The sequence below is a fragment of the Cyrtonyx montezumae genome, unplaced genomic scaffold, assembly GCF_038088225.1.
Source record: "Cyrtonyx montezumae isolate F1298 unplaced genomic scaffold, pur_monq_1.0 scaffold_3, whole genome shotgun sequence".
Taxonomy (NCBI): domain Eukaryota; kingdom Metazoa; phylum Chordata; class Aves; order Galliformes; family Odontophoridae; genus Cyrtonyx; species Cyrtonyx montezumae.
The window spans coordinates 105,115,551-105,132,031 of record NW_027072034.1 but is presented as its reverse complement, the minus strand read 5'-3'; the positions used below and the strand labels follow the sequence as shown (position 1 = coordinate 105,132,031).

Genomic DNA, 16,481 nt, shown 5'->3' with positions numbered 1-16,481 from the left:
AATGCCACAAAACCATGGTTGCTGTGATGAATTGGATTTTTTGGATGCATGATTTGAAACTGGGGGTTAACTTGCAGAAGTGCTAGATGCTCGTAGCTGCATCTGAACTCAGTGCATACTATCTTTTGATTAGGTGAAGTATAATAGCAGTGCTAAATCACCTGAAAAATCCAATTGCCGTTGTCTCCAGTTGGTCATTTTAAATTACTAGGTACTTGGTGGCTTTAATCTCTGCATGGCTCACTTGGATTTTCAGGAACACTCTGGAAATTAATTCAGGTTGGTGAAGTATTTTGATTGTGCCCGAGGAGGGAATTAAACAGCTCTGTGGGAACTGAGTTTGAATTGCATTTGATAAAGGAGAGATGATACTGTGCATGAGAAGGCAATGAGAATAACAAAACATGGTAGAGCTTCTCAGTCTTCTCAGTTAAGGGAGTGCTGTGCACTCTGTGTTGGGTAAGGCATGGGTTCTGAAGAGAAAGCTTTTGATAGCATCAAGACATTGCTATTTTTAGATTTATGTAATATACAATAGAACACTGAAACAAACCTTCATAGATATTTCATAATACTGGGGTGCTTTGCAAACTGTAATGTTCAGTTAACATACTCTGAGCATGCAATTAAACACTGCTTGTGCACTGCACATAGAATCTGAGATTTTGTAAAGTACATCCTGCTTAAGTGACAGATTTCATGTGCCAAAATGCTTGGTATCCATGGACTTGCAAAATGGCTTTCAGCTAGAGTCATTGCATGGCAGAGCTCTGAGATTCATAGAAATACTGGCTGGCAAGGAGATCCTAGCAGCCAGGATCATTTGCTCAGCATTGAACTTTGTAAGGATTTTGAAGCATGAGAAGAGTTCTTTAACAACTGAAGTGACAAACCTTAGGATGTAGCTTTCCCTACATTCAGCTAGCTAGATCTCTCATTCAGGCTTTCTTCTCTGAATGATTTGCAGCATATTTTGTCTCCACTTGGCAGTGCAACATTGTTTTATCAATATCCATCTAGAAGGGCATTTTTTCTGTCTATTGTTTTGGTCTCTGCCTCTGTAGTTCATGTGTGCCTCCTGGATCGTGTTGGATGCAGTGATGAGTACTTCAGTTTCTAGACCCCAGTCATGTACTGCTTCCACAGCATGTCTCACTAGGTTTGGAGAAGACACCTCCTTTATCCTCTGGTTCATTCTCTAGAGCCAGTCTCCATCCTTTAATTTGATGATTTTACATGTACTGTTGTGCTTGTTCTCATCCTTCCATGAAAACTTTTCCATGATTCTTCAGATCCCTACACCAGAACTAATGATGTCTTGAAGGGTGTACCATGCCTTTATTACTGGTATTCTGTAGTCTGTTCAGTTTTTCCCCATCTGCCTAAATTTGTATTGTCTTTTGCAGTTTTCTTGAGGAGTTTTGGGCAAGGACTCCCCCTTTGTTCTGCTAGATCAGGGCTTGGCAGAGCAGATTAAAGCTTTTAGAAGTTGCTATAGGAATAAACTAATAATGATTTTCAGGTAGTGTCAACTAACTGTGCTCAGGAAGTGGAGAAAGAAGAGAGGGAAATGTCCTTGAAGATCAGAGGGGAGGTTGTGGGTGATTTAAGAATGCATCAAAAGAAAGTGACTCATTGCATAACACCAACTGTGATAATGGCTGTGTAACGGGGGCTTGGGAAAATCAAGAAGAGGGGAATGTGAAGGTGGGATTTGACCAGTGTGTTATTCCATCCCTTCTTTTCAGGGGGCTGGTCATCTGGAATGACAGCTGTCACCATACTTAAAAGGCAATGTCAAAGACTAGATAAATGCAGTTCTTCAAAGTTATCTCAGCGTTAAATGCACCGTGTTGCTACCTCTGAAAACCTGTGAGCTGGTCAGAATAGCATGAATGCCTGGAATAACTGGGAGCAGTTAGTGCAAAGCTAACATTGACGGCAGAGTGTCAGGTCAGGCAGCATGCTCAGGTCCCAGCAGAGGAGAGTGATGGGCTGATGGCCAACATCCTTGTGATGAATCTAGGGATTAGAGATGATAAACATCACAAAGCATAGTCTTAGAGGCCGTGCCCTGTTCCCCTGGGCACCTACAGCTAGGCTTCTCTTCCACTTGCATAGTAATACAAATCTCGGAAAGTTCAGGGCTAATTACTTGGTTCACTGATAACTCTCATTTACGTGTAACCTTCTCTCCCACAGGGAGTCTAAAGTAGCTTGCAACTGCTAGGTCTACCACAGTGCAGTCTGAACTGGGGGTGAGAGGCTGCAAGTGCACAGTGTCCTGTTGGGGAAGCTTTGAAAGAGGTTATCCAAACAAACATTTGAAAGTTGCATTTTCCCCAGGATTCTGGATTTCCAGGCAAAACTTCCACTCTGAAGTTCTATCTGAATGTTCCTCACACAACAAACTAAATCGTGTCCACTGACCACCTGACCATTGATTGCTGTCAGCAGAACAACACTAAGGATAAGAAGACTGAGATTCTCAATGGCTTTTTCTTTCTGGATAGGAATATCCAGAGGTGGATTGCTGGGTTGAGGCCAGTGGGATGAAGTTTAACATGACCAAGTGCCAGGTTCCACACTTTGGCCACAACAACCCCAGCCAGTGATATAGGCTTGAGGCAGAGTGGCTGGAAGAAATGGACCTGGGGTTGTTGATCGATGCTCAGCTGAACGTGAGCCAGCAGTGTGCACAGGTAGCCAAGAAGGCTGATGGCAACCTGGCTTCTATCAGAAATAGTGTTGCCATTGAGGGAACAGGAGTTGTTCAGTCTGGAGAAGAGGAGGCTCACAGGAGACCTCATCACTCTCTACAACCTGAATGGAGGTTGTGGCGAGGTGGGGGTCAGCCTCTTCTCCCATGTAACTAGTGATAGAACAAGAGAGAATAGCCTCAAGTTGTGCCCAGAGAGATTCAGATCAGATATTAGGAACGATTTCTTCTCCAAAATTGGAATGGGCTGCACAGGGAGGTGGTGGAGTCACTATTCCTCGAGGTGTTCAAGAAACGTTTAGATAAGGGACTTAGCTTAGTCTGGAAATATTGGTGGTAAATGGATGGTTGGACTAGGTGATCTTAAAGATCTTTTGCAACCCTGCTGATTCTATGAGTCTGGGATTCTGTGGATGACATTCTTGTGTTGATGAGTCGAGCAGTATTCCCCCTCCCAAGTTAACATTTAGACAGTGCTAATGCTACCTGTTTGTTGTTGGTGTTTGTTTGTTTTTCTTTTCATAAATACTTTTTTTTTCATTGTTCTGCATTTCCTGGAAAGCTTTGGGACTAAAAACTTCAAACAATTTAAATACAGTGCTTAGCCCTTGCCATACAGTTCACTTCTTGGTGGAGCTGGGCTCGCTGCTCTTGAGCATCTGATTACAGGATACATATTTTCAGTTTTAATTCCTTGGTGTGTCTTTTCTCAAATTACCTCTTTCCTTGCCAGTGGTGGAGGTGAGGTCCACCACAGAGTAATGACTAGCACTGGCCATGTGCATACTTCTCCCTTCTTGCATCACTCAGCCCCCGCCCAGAGCCTGTGTGCCAAATGCCTGTGTGGTCTTAAAAGTAGCTGAGACAAACGCAGAGGCTCTCAGACCACTCTTATTTTTGTTACCTGCCTACAGCTGGTGACTTCCTACCAGCTCAATCCATTAAAATGTGTAAAGGCCTTGTTTCAGCCTCACAGACTGTGGGTGGCATAGCCGCAGTGCCCTGAGAAACTCCTAGCAGATGATGCTGCGCCCAGTTAATTCAAAACCATGTTGCTGTGTCCTAACTGTACATCTCTTTGTATACGTGCTTGCTGCTTTAATTCCATATATGCAACAAATACTGACTGTGAAAGCAGGGAGAGCTTTGAAAGAGAAATCAACACCCTTTTCCTTTATGTATGTTTGTCCTTGCAAACTAACTGCTTGATTTATGGATGTGCCTCTTGCAGCTGCTGGCGAGTTGTGGCAGAGGACTGTGCTGTGGTGCAGCAGTGGGGGTAGTCTCCTGCAAGGGGAAAGAAGGCCTTCTATAACTGGACTTTAGCAGTTGGAGTGGGATTTTTTAAAGGTAGAATTGCAATTGCCAGAATATATATCTACTTTTCTTCATGCAGATTTTAATAGCCCTGTGAAATTATTTGAGAGATGGAATCCTTCTGAATTCTTGATCCTCTATCACACCTTAGACCCAGCAGAAGAAATCTGTTTTCAGCAAGCCAAACATCTCTCTCTGTAGTGACTCCCAAGAATACAAGTGGGAAGGAAGCAACTTACCATACCAGCCTCCTTCAAGTTCTTGACTGTGCAAGGCAAACCTTTTAGCTTTGTTCAGTGAAAGATGGCAGTTAGCATGCAGAAGTTGGTCTCTGCTGTCAGTTCTGCCAACATGTGATGTGCATTTCATTGCTGCCAGTCTGAATGCATCCTGTGCTGTCCAAACGCTCTGGGGAGGAAATTGGTGCAATCACCATAGCACTGTTCTCGTGAAATCATCAGAGCCACTGTCCTCTTTATGCTTACTAAATAAATCCTTTGGAAAAAAAAATCTTGAATTTGAAAGAATGAAAAGTCCTTTATTCTTAGAAGTGTAATATCACTGCTCCAGGTCTGTGATGACTGCAGGTAGCAGAAGGAACAGAAGGCTGGCTAAGCACTACTTCTTACAAGAAGGAATAAAATGGAGTCAGTGAGCATCAGGTGTGTAGGACATGGCTCCCTGACTATTCTACCCAACACTTCACTTGTTTAATCTTGTTCTGCTAGGTGCTAGCAGTTTTTGGCAGTGTGCAGTGATTAGTGCTCTGTGTCTTTCTGCACTGTTCCTCTGTGTATCCTGGGGCTAGGATTAGGTTACATCCCCAAAACAGCACAGTTGTCTGCACTGACTGAGAGGTGAATAGGAAGGGCAGAGCGTTGATGGACTGAAATGTCTTCTGTGTTTGTTTCCCTTCTCTGGAGGAGGGATGACATTGTTTTCATTTGTTGTCTCTCTGTCTCTGACCTAAACGTGTGGTGTCCAATTTCCTTCCCTGGCAGGTGACCTGGAAAATGAAGACTGGTGTCTGGGTTCAGAACTGACTCCAGCAGCAATAAAGACTGAGCCAGTGTTGTGCCTGACTCCAGCAGCAATAAAGACTGAGCCAGCGTTGTACGAGACATCAGGCCTTACTCCCTCTGTCAGTCTCACTGTCACTGCCACATCGCTGAAGGAGGAACAAGCTGAGCTGCATACTGATGCCCTGGTACTTGCAGACTTTCTCTTCTCTTTCTGCAATTAGATACAGATTATCCTAGAACACTGCCTTCTCTGTGCCAAAGGTGTTGATTCAGGTTTCTCACTATAGTCTCTGCTTTAACATTTTCTAATGCTTGCTGATGACCCACTACTGCTATAGAGTTTGTATTTCAAAACTCTTACCTGCATCTTCATGTTTTACTTGTTAGATGCATGGCTTTCTTTTATGATAGACAATCAAAAGCCTGGAGTTGATGCTTTTAAAAAATGTTTAAACAGTCTCAAGTGAACCGGGCACAGGTGAAGTGACTCAGTTGTCCTGTGGGGTCTGTAACAAGCAAAGAGCCTTCCGTAATTACTTGCTTTATTGCTTCTGTCTTTTCCCCTAATCAGAATGAGACCTCATGATTGAAAAGTTTTCCTTTTTGCCTGCTGTGTCACTTTTTGCCAGATCTGTCAAACCCTGACACTTTGAGGTGCTGTTGCTTCCATATCAACTTGCTGAATAAGACACCTGGAGCAGCCAGTGGGCATTCATGAATGCTAAGTTTGGCTGTGGTTGAGTTCAGGAGGATGAATGGCAGCAGCTGATGGCTCACCCTCAGTGCAGGAAGTACTGTGACACTTCTCAGTCCCCCCGGTGTGCAATTACTGTGGGTGGAGCTAGGCCATGATGAAAATAAACATTCCCTCTTGGATGGGGATCAGAAATATATGCAACAGATTTTTTTTCCTTCAGAAATTGGGTAAACTGAAAAACATTACTTTCTCATAGTTGTCTTGTAGTCTGCATATACTATCATCAGTAAGTGGTCCTGTCACAGCTTGGGATGCTGTGATAATACAAGTTATATCTTGTAACTAACTGCTAGCTCATTACCATTGCACAAATTAGTTACACTGTTTTCTGGGAGAGATTTTGGCCCCACTGAGCATGTTGAGGTGCCAGACTAACTTCCTCAAGCCTGCAATTGTAGAATTCAGGCAGACTGGATGGCAGCTTGGCAGCCTGGTGAACTAGCCGTGTCAACAAGCGAGCCAGATATCCTCCAGACATCACTCGGCCATGGCTGTCTCTGTTACAGTTCCTCTGCATAAAAATGAACTTAGGCTCAATAACACAGTGCTTAGCAAGTGGCACTTCAGTCTCACTCCCAGGTGACAGTGGTCTCAAATGGGTTCTCCTTGCTGCCAGGATCATTGCTATCTCTGCTCAAACTGGCTGTATAGTCCAGCAAATCCTAGCGGGAACTCTGTTGCTAAGGGAAGTAATTTGAGTGGGTTGCTTGCTAGCTTTCAGTCTGAAATGTCATCTCTGAGGCATAATCTTTTGTTTAACTAAATATAGTAATAAAAAAAGGCACAGCAGGAGTAGTCAGGGCAGCATTTTCTGTAGCCTGGCTAAGCAGAACTGTGTGAAGCACTTAAAGCTTTGCCTGTACCAAAGTAGGAGAGGGAAATCTCTCAGCTTATGGAGTATTCATCTTTCTATCCTTCAATTAAGATCTGAAGATGTGTGCTTTGGGTTTTCATGCTCTTAATTTCTCTTTTCTAGATGAAACCACTGAGCCAGAAAGCTCTTCCAGAGATTAAATTGGAGCCTCATGAAGTGGATCAGTTTCTGAACCTCTCTTCTAAGGAAGGTCTGTTAATTACCTATCCAGTATGCAAGGAAGATGACCAGAATGCACGATGAGTGTACTTTACCCTGATTAAATATTTGGCTTCCTTGTTTGCCATGTTAATCTTTACGCTGAAGCTGTTGCCTTCTAGGGTTTTGAATCTGACTGCTAAAAAGCCAATCTTTCTGACCTAATTATGTGTGGGTTTTTTTTTTTTAATTTGTTTTTGTCTTGCTCTTCACAAAGAAAATGATCCCTATTTTGTCTGTGATGTGTTAACAATTATACAGTTGCTGGCGGGAGCTTGAATCCTTAATGTATAAGATTATTTAGATTAGAAGACGTCTTAGGAGAGAAGATTTCTTTTCTAACCTAAGATGGGACTTAAGGAGGCCTAGAAAATAAGAAAAACACAAGTGGAAACCTTGCTGCTTTTACACCTCTTTGCCCTAAACTGCAAAAACGAGGATGTGAGTTTATATGAAATTAAGTGCATCTGATTTTAGTGTATTTGTTTTAGTTCAGGTTTGAGAACCACCAGGGTCCCTTTGTACTATATACATGAAGCAGTAGGAAGAGTGATGATCTCTGTCCCTACTGTAAAACACAGCTTTGTGGCACATAATCTACTGTAGAGTAAATAACTCCTAATGACGATACTCCACCAGGGAATAGTATAGAAGATGGTATATTTCAAGTAGTTCTATACAAACAGTTATACAGGTAATACAAAAGAGAAGATGGCTCACCTTTAAGATGACAAGGCTCGCAGAGGACTCCACATGGGAGGGATCTCCAAGAAGAGATCCTTCCCTGGTGGTGGTCAGCCCTTAAATGGGGTTTGAGAGAGGAGGAACTAGGCTCCACCCCTTCCACCCACACAGGTATATCACCTTCACCTGTGCCCCCATGGCTGACTTGGTGCTCACCTCAGGTGACCAATCAGTGGTTCAGGCCGTGATTCAGCAGTTCCCATACACTCCACCCCTTCACGACATGAACCACTGATCAAGTAACCATAAGGTGAGTTCCCCTTGATACAGAGACCCAATACATCGCGACGCTTACATAATTGCCCGTCGCAACGCATGCTGATGTAATCTGATATGAGTGATGATCGGCGCATCCGTCGAACTCTTCTTTGGGCCAGTGCTCGGTGGTATCTACTGGAAGCATGTAATCATACAGTGCAGGTCCATCTTACGTGTCATCAGTCCCGGTTAGACCATCACCAGATGCTTCACATGGTCTTATAACAACTCTGGAACACTGCAGTATTGTTTTGATTCCTTCTGGTGATTCATAGACTTATGGGGAGTAATACAAGTGTTTTAGAGGTACCAAGAGGGGAAGATCCGCTTTCCAGGGCAAGATACAGGCCGTATTCCTGTCTTGGGTTAACACTTCAGCTTGTACAGGGGCACGCCCTGGTCGCCTGTACCAAACCCTTTGACCCGATGTCTGTGGCTGTACGACTATATCAGGCACCAAAGGGGGTGTCCTGATCTGCCACAGAGACATGATAGGGGTCCCCTTAGCAATGAAGACTGGAGTGTTAACCATTATTTCAGTAGGCCATGTACCTATAACCGGAGGAGCTACCGAACCCCCCACCTCCAATAATCTCCCCCAAGGTGCAAGTAGGCCGCACCATCGTGGTCCTACCTGCACCTTCCAGGGCCATTTTATTCTATTGGTACCTGGTTCTAGGTCCTCAGGGGCAGGGAGCAGAAGGTTGTTCTCATTGCCAATCTGAGGTTTCACTTCATTATCGGTGCCCGTAATTTGGATCCTAAGTGGGGAGGCCCATATTGTTTGTAACATTTTCAAGGCACTGGGTCTGCCATCTCTAGGTCTTTCATTCAGGTCCCGCAGGGTCTCATGGAGTCTCTTTGTCCACCCCTGCAGGGACTGAGAGTCTGTCTTCAGGGCAGCCTTGAGAATACCATTGTAACGTTCGATAAGGCCTGCCCCCGTTGGATTATATGGCAGGTGGAATCGCCACTCAATATTATTTTCTTCTGCCCAGCGTTGTATCACTGCACCCGTGAAATGACTTCCTTGGTCGCTCTCGATGACTTGCGGTGTCCCGTAGGCAGCCATCAGCCTTGTGAGTGCCTTGATAGTGTATGCCTGGTTGGCTTTTGGTACTGGATAGGCCTGCATTAGCCCACTCGCGGTGTCGACACAGGTTAGGGCATATCTCGCCCCCTCAGACCGAGGGAGAGGCCCAATATAATCAACCTGCCACCTCTGTAGAGGATTGTGTCCTCTAGCAAGATGGGCTGTAGTTTCAGGCAACGACCTCGGTCTTATCTTAGAGCAGGCGTCACAGTCTCGGCATGCTTGAGCGATGTCCGATAGTTGTACGGGCAGTCCCCACGCTTTAGCGGCTGCCCACATGGTCTTCTGCCCAGCATGCCGCAGCTTTTGATGTAGCCAGTAAGCGATATTCTCAGATGGAGAGTTCTCAACCCATCTAACTCGGGCCAGTGTGTCGGCTTCATCATTTCCTGGTGACTGTAGGGGTTGATGACCAGAAACATGGTAGACACACACAGTTCTGTGTTTGACTGTATTCCATATGTCTAACCACATATCTTTGCCCCAGATCGGTCGGGAGTGGATAGTCCAATCCTGGGTGGCCCACTGTGCGATCCAAAGAGTGAGCCCCCGATACACAGCCCAACTATCTGTGCAAATATTCAGGATACCATCACCAGGTTCTTTGGTTATAACCATCCACACCGCCCGCAGCTCTGCCCACTGGCTGCTTTGACCATCCCCCTCTTCGAACCAGATTGTGTCTGTGGCAGGATGGTACGCTACTGCTCTCCACTTACTTGGGTTGCCCTTGCTGGACCCATCCGTGTACCAGGCATCTTCAGGAATAGGATATTTTCCTTCCTGGACGGGACTCTTCTGTGGTGGAGCAACCGAAGTTTGTTTTGGTGCATCACTATGATACGTTACTGGGCCAAGAATCTTCTGAAGCTCTTCTTTCAACGGTGAGGAAGATAGACTACTCCTCTGACTGAGATAGGCAACCCATCGTGCCACCGTCTGTGCCTGGGCCACCCCCGTCTTAGGAAGGTGGGTCAGATCTCTTACCCACCCCTGGATTGGCAATGTAGTCTTGACTATAACTTCGGCCGTTTGGGTTATTGGCTCTACCGCTTGTAATGCAGAATAGGCAGCCAATAACTGTTTTTCAATCATACTATATCTTTCCTCTGCTCCATGCCACACCTGAGACCAAAATCCAATGGGGGTCCGAACAGAACTCTGACGTTGCCACAGGCCCCAGCCAAAGCCATCTTGAGTTACGTGAACATCAAGCTCAGCTGGAAGGGTAGGATCAAATATACCCAGTGCCTGGGCTTGTTTAACCGCCTGTTTCGCCTGTTGAAAAGCATCCTGTTCTGTTCTCCCCCAGTCCCATAATTGGCCCTTTTTGGTAAGTCTATATAAAGGTCTCAGCAGCTGCGCCAAATGAGGTATAAAGGAACGCCAATATCCCAATATACCCAGGAATTCCTGCAGCTGCTTTGGTGTTGTAGGGACTGGAAATGCCTGAACCTTATCTATGACGGCATCAGGTAATACTTTGGTCTTTCCTGACCAGACTACCCCTAGAAATTTTACGGACAGTCCTGGACCTTGCACTTTTTGAGGATTGATAGCCCATCCTCTTTCACTTAGGTAGGCAGTTAATGAATCTGCTGCCTCCCCTACTGCTTCCAGTGAGTCGGATGTTAACAGGAGGTCATCAATATAGTGGTATAGGTTCACACTGTTTGGTTTCCTCCAATCAGCCAGGTCACGTGCCACCAAATTATGACAGTATGTTGGTGAGTGCACGTACCCCTGTGGCAAGACCTGAAAGGTCCACTGCCTGCCTCCCCACGTAAATGCAAATTGATCTTGTGATTCTTTAGCAATAGGTATGCTAAAAAACGCATTCGCTAAATCCAGGACACAATGGTAGGTTTTAATTTCCCTACTAAGAGTGTCCATTAAGGAGGCAATATTGGGTACGGCCGCATGGATGGGCGGCGTGACCTTATTCAGTTCCCTATAATCCACCGTCATTCTCCATGTTCCATCCGACTTCCGTACTGGCCATATGGGGGAATTATATGGGCTGTGTGCAGGCCTTATAATACCTACTTTCTCTAATTCCTGTACTGTTTTTGATATTTCTTCTTGTCCACCCGGGAGTCTGTACTGTCTTACATTAGTAATCCGGCGTGGTTTTGGCAAACAAATGGGCTCATGTTTCGCATGGCCCCTCAATATTGTCCGTATTGCCCGGATACTAATGTACCTCTGCCGTAGTCTGAACTCTCCCACAGTTGTCTGGAGAGCCAGACCCCATAGAATGTCTATGCCCAAGATATATTCTGGAATTGGGGCAATCGACACCTTATACTCCCGGGGCGGGAGACGCCCAACCCCCAATTTCAGCCACGTCTGGGTGACTGGAATAGTCTGTCCCCCAAACCCACCAATCATCACTCTATTACCCTTAAATTTCGTTGGGTCTCCATATATAATTGATGTTTCTGCGCCAGTATCCACTAGAGCCATCACCTTCTGCACATTTGTCCTGGACCAGAATATTGTTAGTTCTACATAGGGCCTCCGGTCACAGCTAGAGGCCCTATGGGGACCAGAATTTTCCGTTAATCCATGAATTTTGCCAGATCTAAATCTTTTGCCACAGGTGGCTCAGGCACTGTAGCCTGTGACACCTGCGGATTTTTTTTCCTTCTGTTCGGTATTATAAAGTCAGCCAAATTCCAGGTTGTTGTTGGTGTTTTTTCTATAATTCGTACTCCCGATTTTCTGGGAGCACTCTGAAATTTCTGATCATTTCTAAGCTGTTTCCACAGCTGTAACAAAACATGGTTGGGTTGCCCATCAATTTTGGTAAATGCAACCCCAGCCCGTATGAGATCATTAAACATAGTCCTCCGGGATACCCGTACGGGGCCTGATCGGGGCATCCGTGGAGCAGGCTTTTTAGTTCTAATAGGGAAGGCCTCAGCATCTTCCACTATACGAACATTACGCCTGGTTCTTACGCGCTCCGTCTCCCCTAAGTCTGCTACTAACTGGGCTGCCTGCTGTACGATGGCTTCTGATGCCACCAACGGATTTAATATGGAAACCAACATCCCATATAGGTGGGAGGGGGCCTGCTGTAGTATTAGATCTCTCATGCCCGCTGTAAATTTTTCCGTATCGGGGCTTTCAAAAGTGTCCGCATACAGAGCCTCCCTCATACCCAGTTCTCTGATATAGGTCTGGAGGTCCTCCATAGAGGACCACAAACCAGTATTAAGAGGGATATCGGTTTTGTTAGGCCATGTTAAGCGGCATGCAGCCATCAACCAATCTATAATAGAATGGTTTTCCTCATTATAATGGACAGCTGCATATAATCTTTGTCTTAATGCCGGGTTTATCGTTATAGATGCTAATTTTGACATTTCTGTTCCATTTACTAAAACACTTTCAGCTCCTGCATCCCATAACCTTAGGAGCCATGATGGTATGCTTTCTCTTGGTTTCTGATGGAACCGCTGTACTAGGTCCATCAACTCATTAGCTGTATATGGACGAGCGGTCACATGGAGGCAGGTTTCTGCAGGGGGCCATTGATCAGGAGGCACCCCTGCTGGTCTATCCTGTACCTTCTTTGTTTTTTGAGTTATAATAGGCCGAATCTCGAATGGGTCCATCATAGATGGAGTTTCGAGATCTGCCTTAGAGATCTTTTCCCCTGTCATATCAGAGTCTTCTTCCTCTGATTTTGGGGTGTCTTCTACCAATATATTCCTTATTTGTCTTGTGGGGACATTTAGGCCAGGCTTTTTGGTTGTTAACGTACCCAGCTGTTGTTCCAGTTTCTCAATACGGTCTCGTAATAACTGATTTTCAGTCTCCATATTAACATTTGCGACATCTAACTTGAGTATGGCCATTACTAATGGCCAGGCTACTGCAGAGGCAGCTAACCGCCGCTCCTTGGTAATAAGTATGTCTTTATCTAATCCTACAAAGTAGTCAGTCAAATAAGATGGAGAAGGAGCGGCAGTCCCTGGAACCCGCATGGGTCCCCATTTCTCAATAACGGATGCCAATCCATAGTAGGGTGACCCCATGAATCCTGGAATTAGACCAGGGATTGTCTGTTCTAGGGGGGTAACGTTCTCCCCCTTGGCCCATTTAAATATACTCCAAATAAACGACATTATGGATTTAGTTAGAGCTGCCTGGCTCGCCAAATGTAGAGTAAATAACTCCTAATGACGATACTCCACCAGGGAATAGTATAGAAGATGGTATATTTCAAGTAGTTCTATACAAACAGTTATACAGGTAATACAAAAGAGAAGATGGCTCACCTTTAAGATGACAAGGCTCGCAGAGGACTCCACATGGGAGGGATCTCCAAGAAGAGATCCTTCCCTGGTGGTGGTCAGCCCTTAAATGGGGTTTGAGAGAGGAGGAACTAGGCTCCACCCCTTCCACCCACACAGGTATATCACCTTCACCTGTGCCCCCATGGCTGACTTGGTGCTCACCTCAGGTGACCAATCAGTGGTTCAGGCCGTGATTCAGCAGTTCCCATACATCTACTGACCCCAAAATTTTGAAAGAGACAAATATTCTGGCTGAAAATTAAGAAGATAACTGCATCACAGAAGGAACACTTGATTTTCTGTTGGTGCATTAATTTATGTAGATAAATAGAACTGCCCTAGGAAGGGAAGCAACTGACTTAGCAGGTGGGACGAAGGGAGTTTGTATCTTAACCTAAAATGTAGATGAAATTGCTCAATTTCTGAGATTAAAGACCTTACTGTCTTGCAAGACTAAGCAACTGCTAGAATTAAGATGCTAGCCCAAAGAAGCTTGTGTAAAATAACTTTTTCGTTACTCTTTTTCTCTCTTTGTTCTCTACCACTTGATTTTTTCGTCCTACACCCAACCGTGATTGCTGTAAATTTATTTTTAAAAAAGTAGATGTCCAAATCAGCCATAATTCAGTTGTTCATGAAATCTAAGTAGGTAAGACACTGTGCGCTTTCTCTTGATCTGGTCCCATTTGGTCATAAGCAGCACTGGGCTTGCCAGTTGTAGCACAGGTTCTCTTGGCTGCCAGTGCAGTGCAAGTTTCCTTTTGGCTGTGGATAGCACAATGTTCAGAGAGGTTCCTAGGGTTGCTACTTTTGCTGCTCCTGGTCCACTAAAGCCTTTGCTGTTGAGAGATTTTCACTACCAACCAGTTGTGTCAGACCATTTCCTTAGGGGATAGAATTTCTTCTTCCTTAACATGTTGTATGAACATTGTCTTCTCTTGAGAAGTGCTGGTAATTTGTTGAATCCATAGTAAGGTTGGGAAAGACTGTTGTTTTTGGAGAGAAGGCATGCCAGCTCAGAGCCCTCTCTGTTAATGTGGTTTCCCAAGCAGAGTATTTATGCTGGAGGCTTATACTTAAATCTCAAGGCTTTTGGAGAAGTGCAAGTGTAGGCAGAAAGGCCTGGAGCAGATGAGCAGATTGTTGTTATGTCTGTTGGACCTAAAGATAGCTGTTGTGTTTCATTCCTCTTTTGGAGACCTGCATGCTCTGAAGATCTTCCAAGTTGCCACTTTTGCTTGAGCCATCATCCAGCAAAGGGTCCAAGTCCTGGAAAGTATCTGGTCCTGGAAATTGGCTGGTGAAAGCTTATGTTAGCACCTCTAATCCTTACGCTGTATTTCTCTCTTGCCATGCAGCAGTTGATCCCCTGCATTTGCCTCCAACCCCTCCCAGCAGTCATGGCAGTGACTCTGAGGGAGGGCAGAGCCCAGCTAGATCTCTCCCTCCTTCAAGCCCAATCCAGCTGCAAGCCACAGCTAAAGTGGCATCACGTACAGCATCAGCGCTCTCCAATTCCCCTCTCCTGACTGCACCACATGTAAGTTGAGCTTTTTTTTTAACATCTGTCAGTTGGGTTTTTTTTGTTTGTTTGTTTTTTGTTGTTGTTGGTGGTGGTGGTGTTTTTGTTTGTGTGTTTTGCTTTTGTGCTTTTAAATTTCAGTTTTTTCCATACGTTTGCTAATTTATATTATTCTTTGGGTTAACCCGGCTCTGGCCAAAACTGCATATCCAGCTATTCTTGCTCATTTATATATCCTGTTCCCACAAGGAATGACATGTGCCTCTCTAAACTGAGGCGGGGTTGAGCATTGTCATGAAGTTTCTCCTGGTATGGATTGTTAGGACCCAGCCCTGCTGAGTTAATTTGTCCCTAGTACATCTGCATCTGTCCTCTTGTTGCTATGTCTTGGAAATCAAGTGGTGACTTTTAGGGAGGGATTTTGAGCAATGCTTCTCATTTGTCTCTTTCCTTTCTTGAGCCAAGAGAAGCTTTACTGGTGGCCTCGGCGTGTTCAGAGCTAGGCTGAAAGCATCTCAGTCTCTAAATGGAAGCTATCTAAAAGGTCTTCACCCTCCATTCATTCCAGTTGCAAGAGACTGCCGAGTTAGTATGTAGAGTCTCTGTTCCCTAACACCTTTTCAATGGGGCTTTGTGCACTTAGTGTTACATTTCATTTCTGTGACGCTTGCAGAAATTGCAGGGGACTGGCCCACTCATCCTGACAGAGGAGGAGAAGAGGACGCTGATAGCAGAGGGGTACCCAATCCCTACCAAACTGCCCCTGACAAAAGCAGAGGAGAAAGTGCTGAAGAAAATCCGCAGAAAAATAAAGAACAAGGTAAATAATGTTCATTTAGCAGCTTTGCTGGGTAATTCCTGCTCAGCCTTCATTTAAAAATGTTGCAGGGTTTCAGTAGCAGTGACCTGTGGTACTGCTGAATGTTGTAAGATGTCTGTTAACAAAGTATTTTTCTTTGTTCCTAAACACATCTATCACACTGTGGCAGTCCCCCTCTGTCTTGGTATTTACCTGAACACATGAACAATGGAGTATTTAGCAAGCAGGGTATCAAGTTGCCTGGCTCCATTTTAAAAACTGTTCAGTCTTTTCCCTTATGGATAGGCAAAGACTTCTGTGTTCTTTCCATGGTGGTGAAGGTGCTCTTTTTCACCATTTGAAGTTTTAAAGTCTGACTTTGTATTTCATTGCCCGAGTCTTCTGATCACTGAATTCCTCGACTTTTAAATGAGTAGTTTAAGTGTATAAATGAGTATCTTCCCAAATAGCAAAGAACTAGTGGAGGAAAGCATTTTTTCAGACCTAGCCAATTCACTCATTCTGGAGAATATTAGCACACTTTTGAAGGTTGACGTATTCTGTTACTGGTTTTGCAGACAGAGGTGTAAATTTGCCCACAGTGAATTGAAATATTGTCTATTTTTTTTTTCAAAAAAAAAATTTCCTTGTGCATTTTATCATGTGCATTATTAGAGACACTCGTATTGGGGGAATTGCTAAAGGTCTTTTGATCCAACTCCTTGCTCTGAAAGCAGAGTTAGCTTAGATCAAGTTACTAAATGGCTTGTCCAGTTATGTCTTGCTGTTTGAATGATGAGTCCCCAGCTTCTCTGAGCAACCTGTTTCCGTATGATGTTGCTTTTCTGGTTAAAAAACATAATACAGTCTT

General features: G+C 44.6%; 1 protein-coding gene across 3 annotated transcripts in view; it reads left to right on the top strand.

Moving 5' to 3' along the window:
• CREB3L2 (cAMP responsive element binding protein 3 like 2) overlaps positions 1–16,481 on the top strand; it is a 75,402-nt gene that overhangs the window by 47,122 nt on the left and 11,799 nt on the right. The window contains exons 3-7 of one of the 3 annotated variants that reach the window (XM_065742700.1): positions 5,038–5,114; positions 5,154–5,243; positions 6,792–6,879; positions 14,648–14,829; positions 15,485–15,631. In XM_065742700.1, coding sequence (XP_065598772.1) covers positions 5,038–5,114; positions 5,154–5,243; positions 6,792–6,879; positions 14,648–14,829; positions 15,485–15,631 — 584 coding nt within the window. Of the gene's footprint in view, positions 1–5,037; positions 5,244–6,791; positions 6,880–14,647; positions 14,830–15,484; positions 15,632–16,481 lie in introns of all 3 variants that reach the window. The other 2 variants (XM_065742699.1, XM_065742698.1) reach the window with 2 other exon arrangements.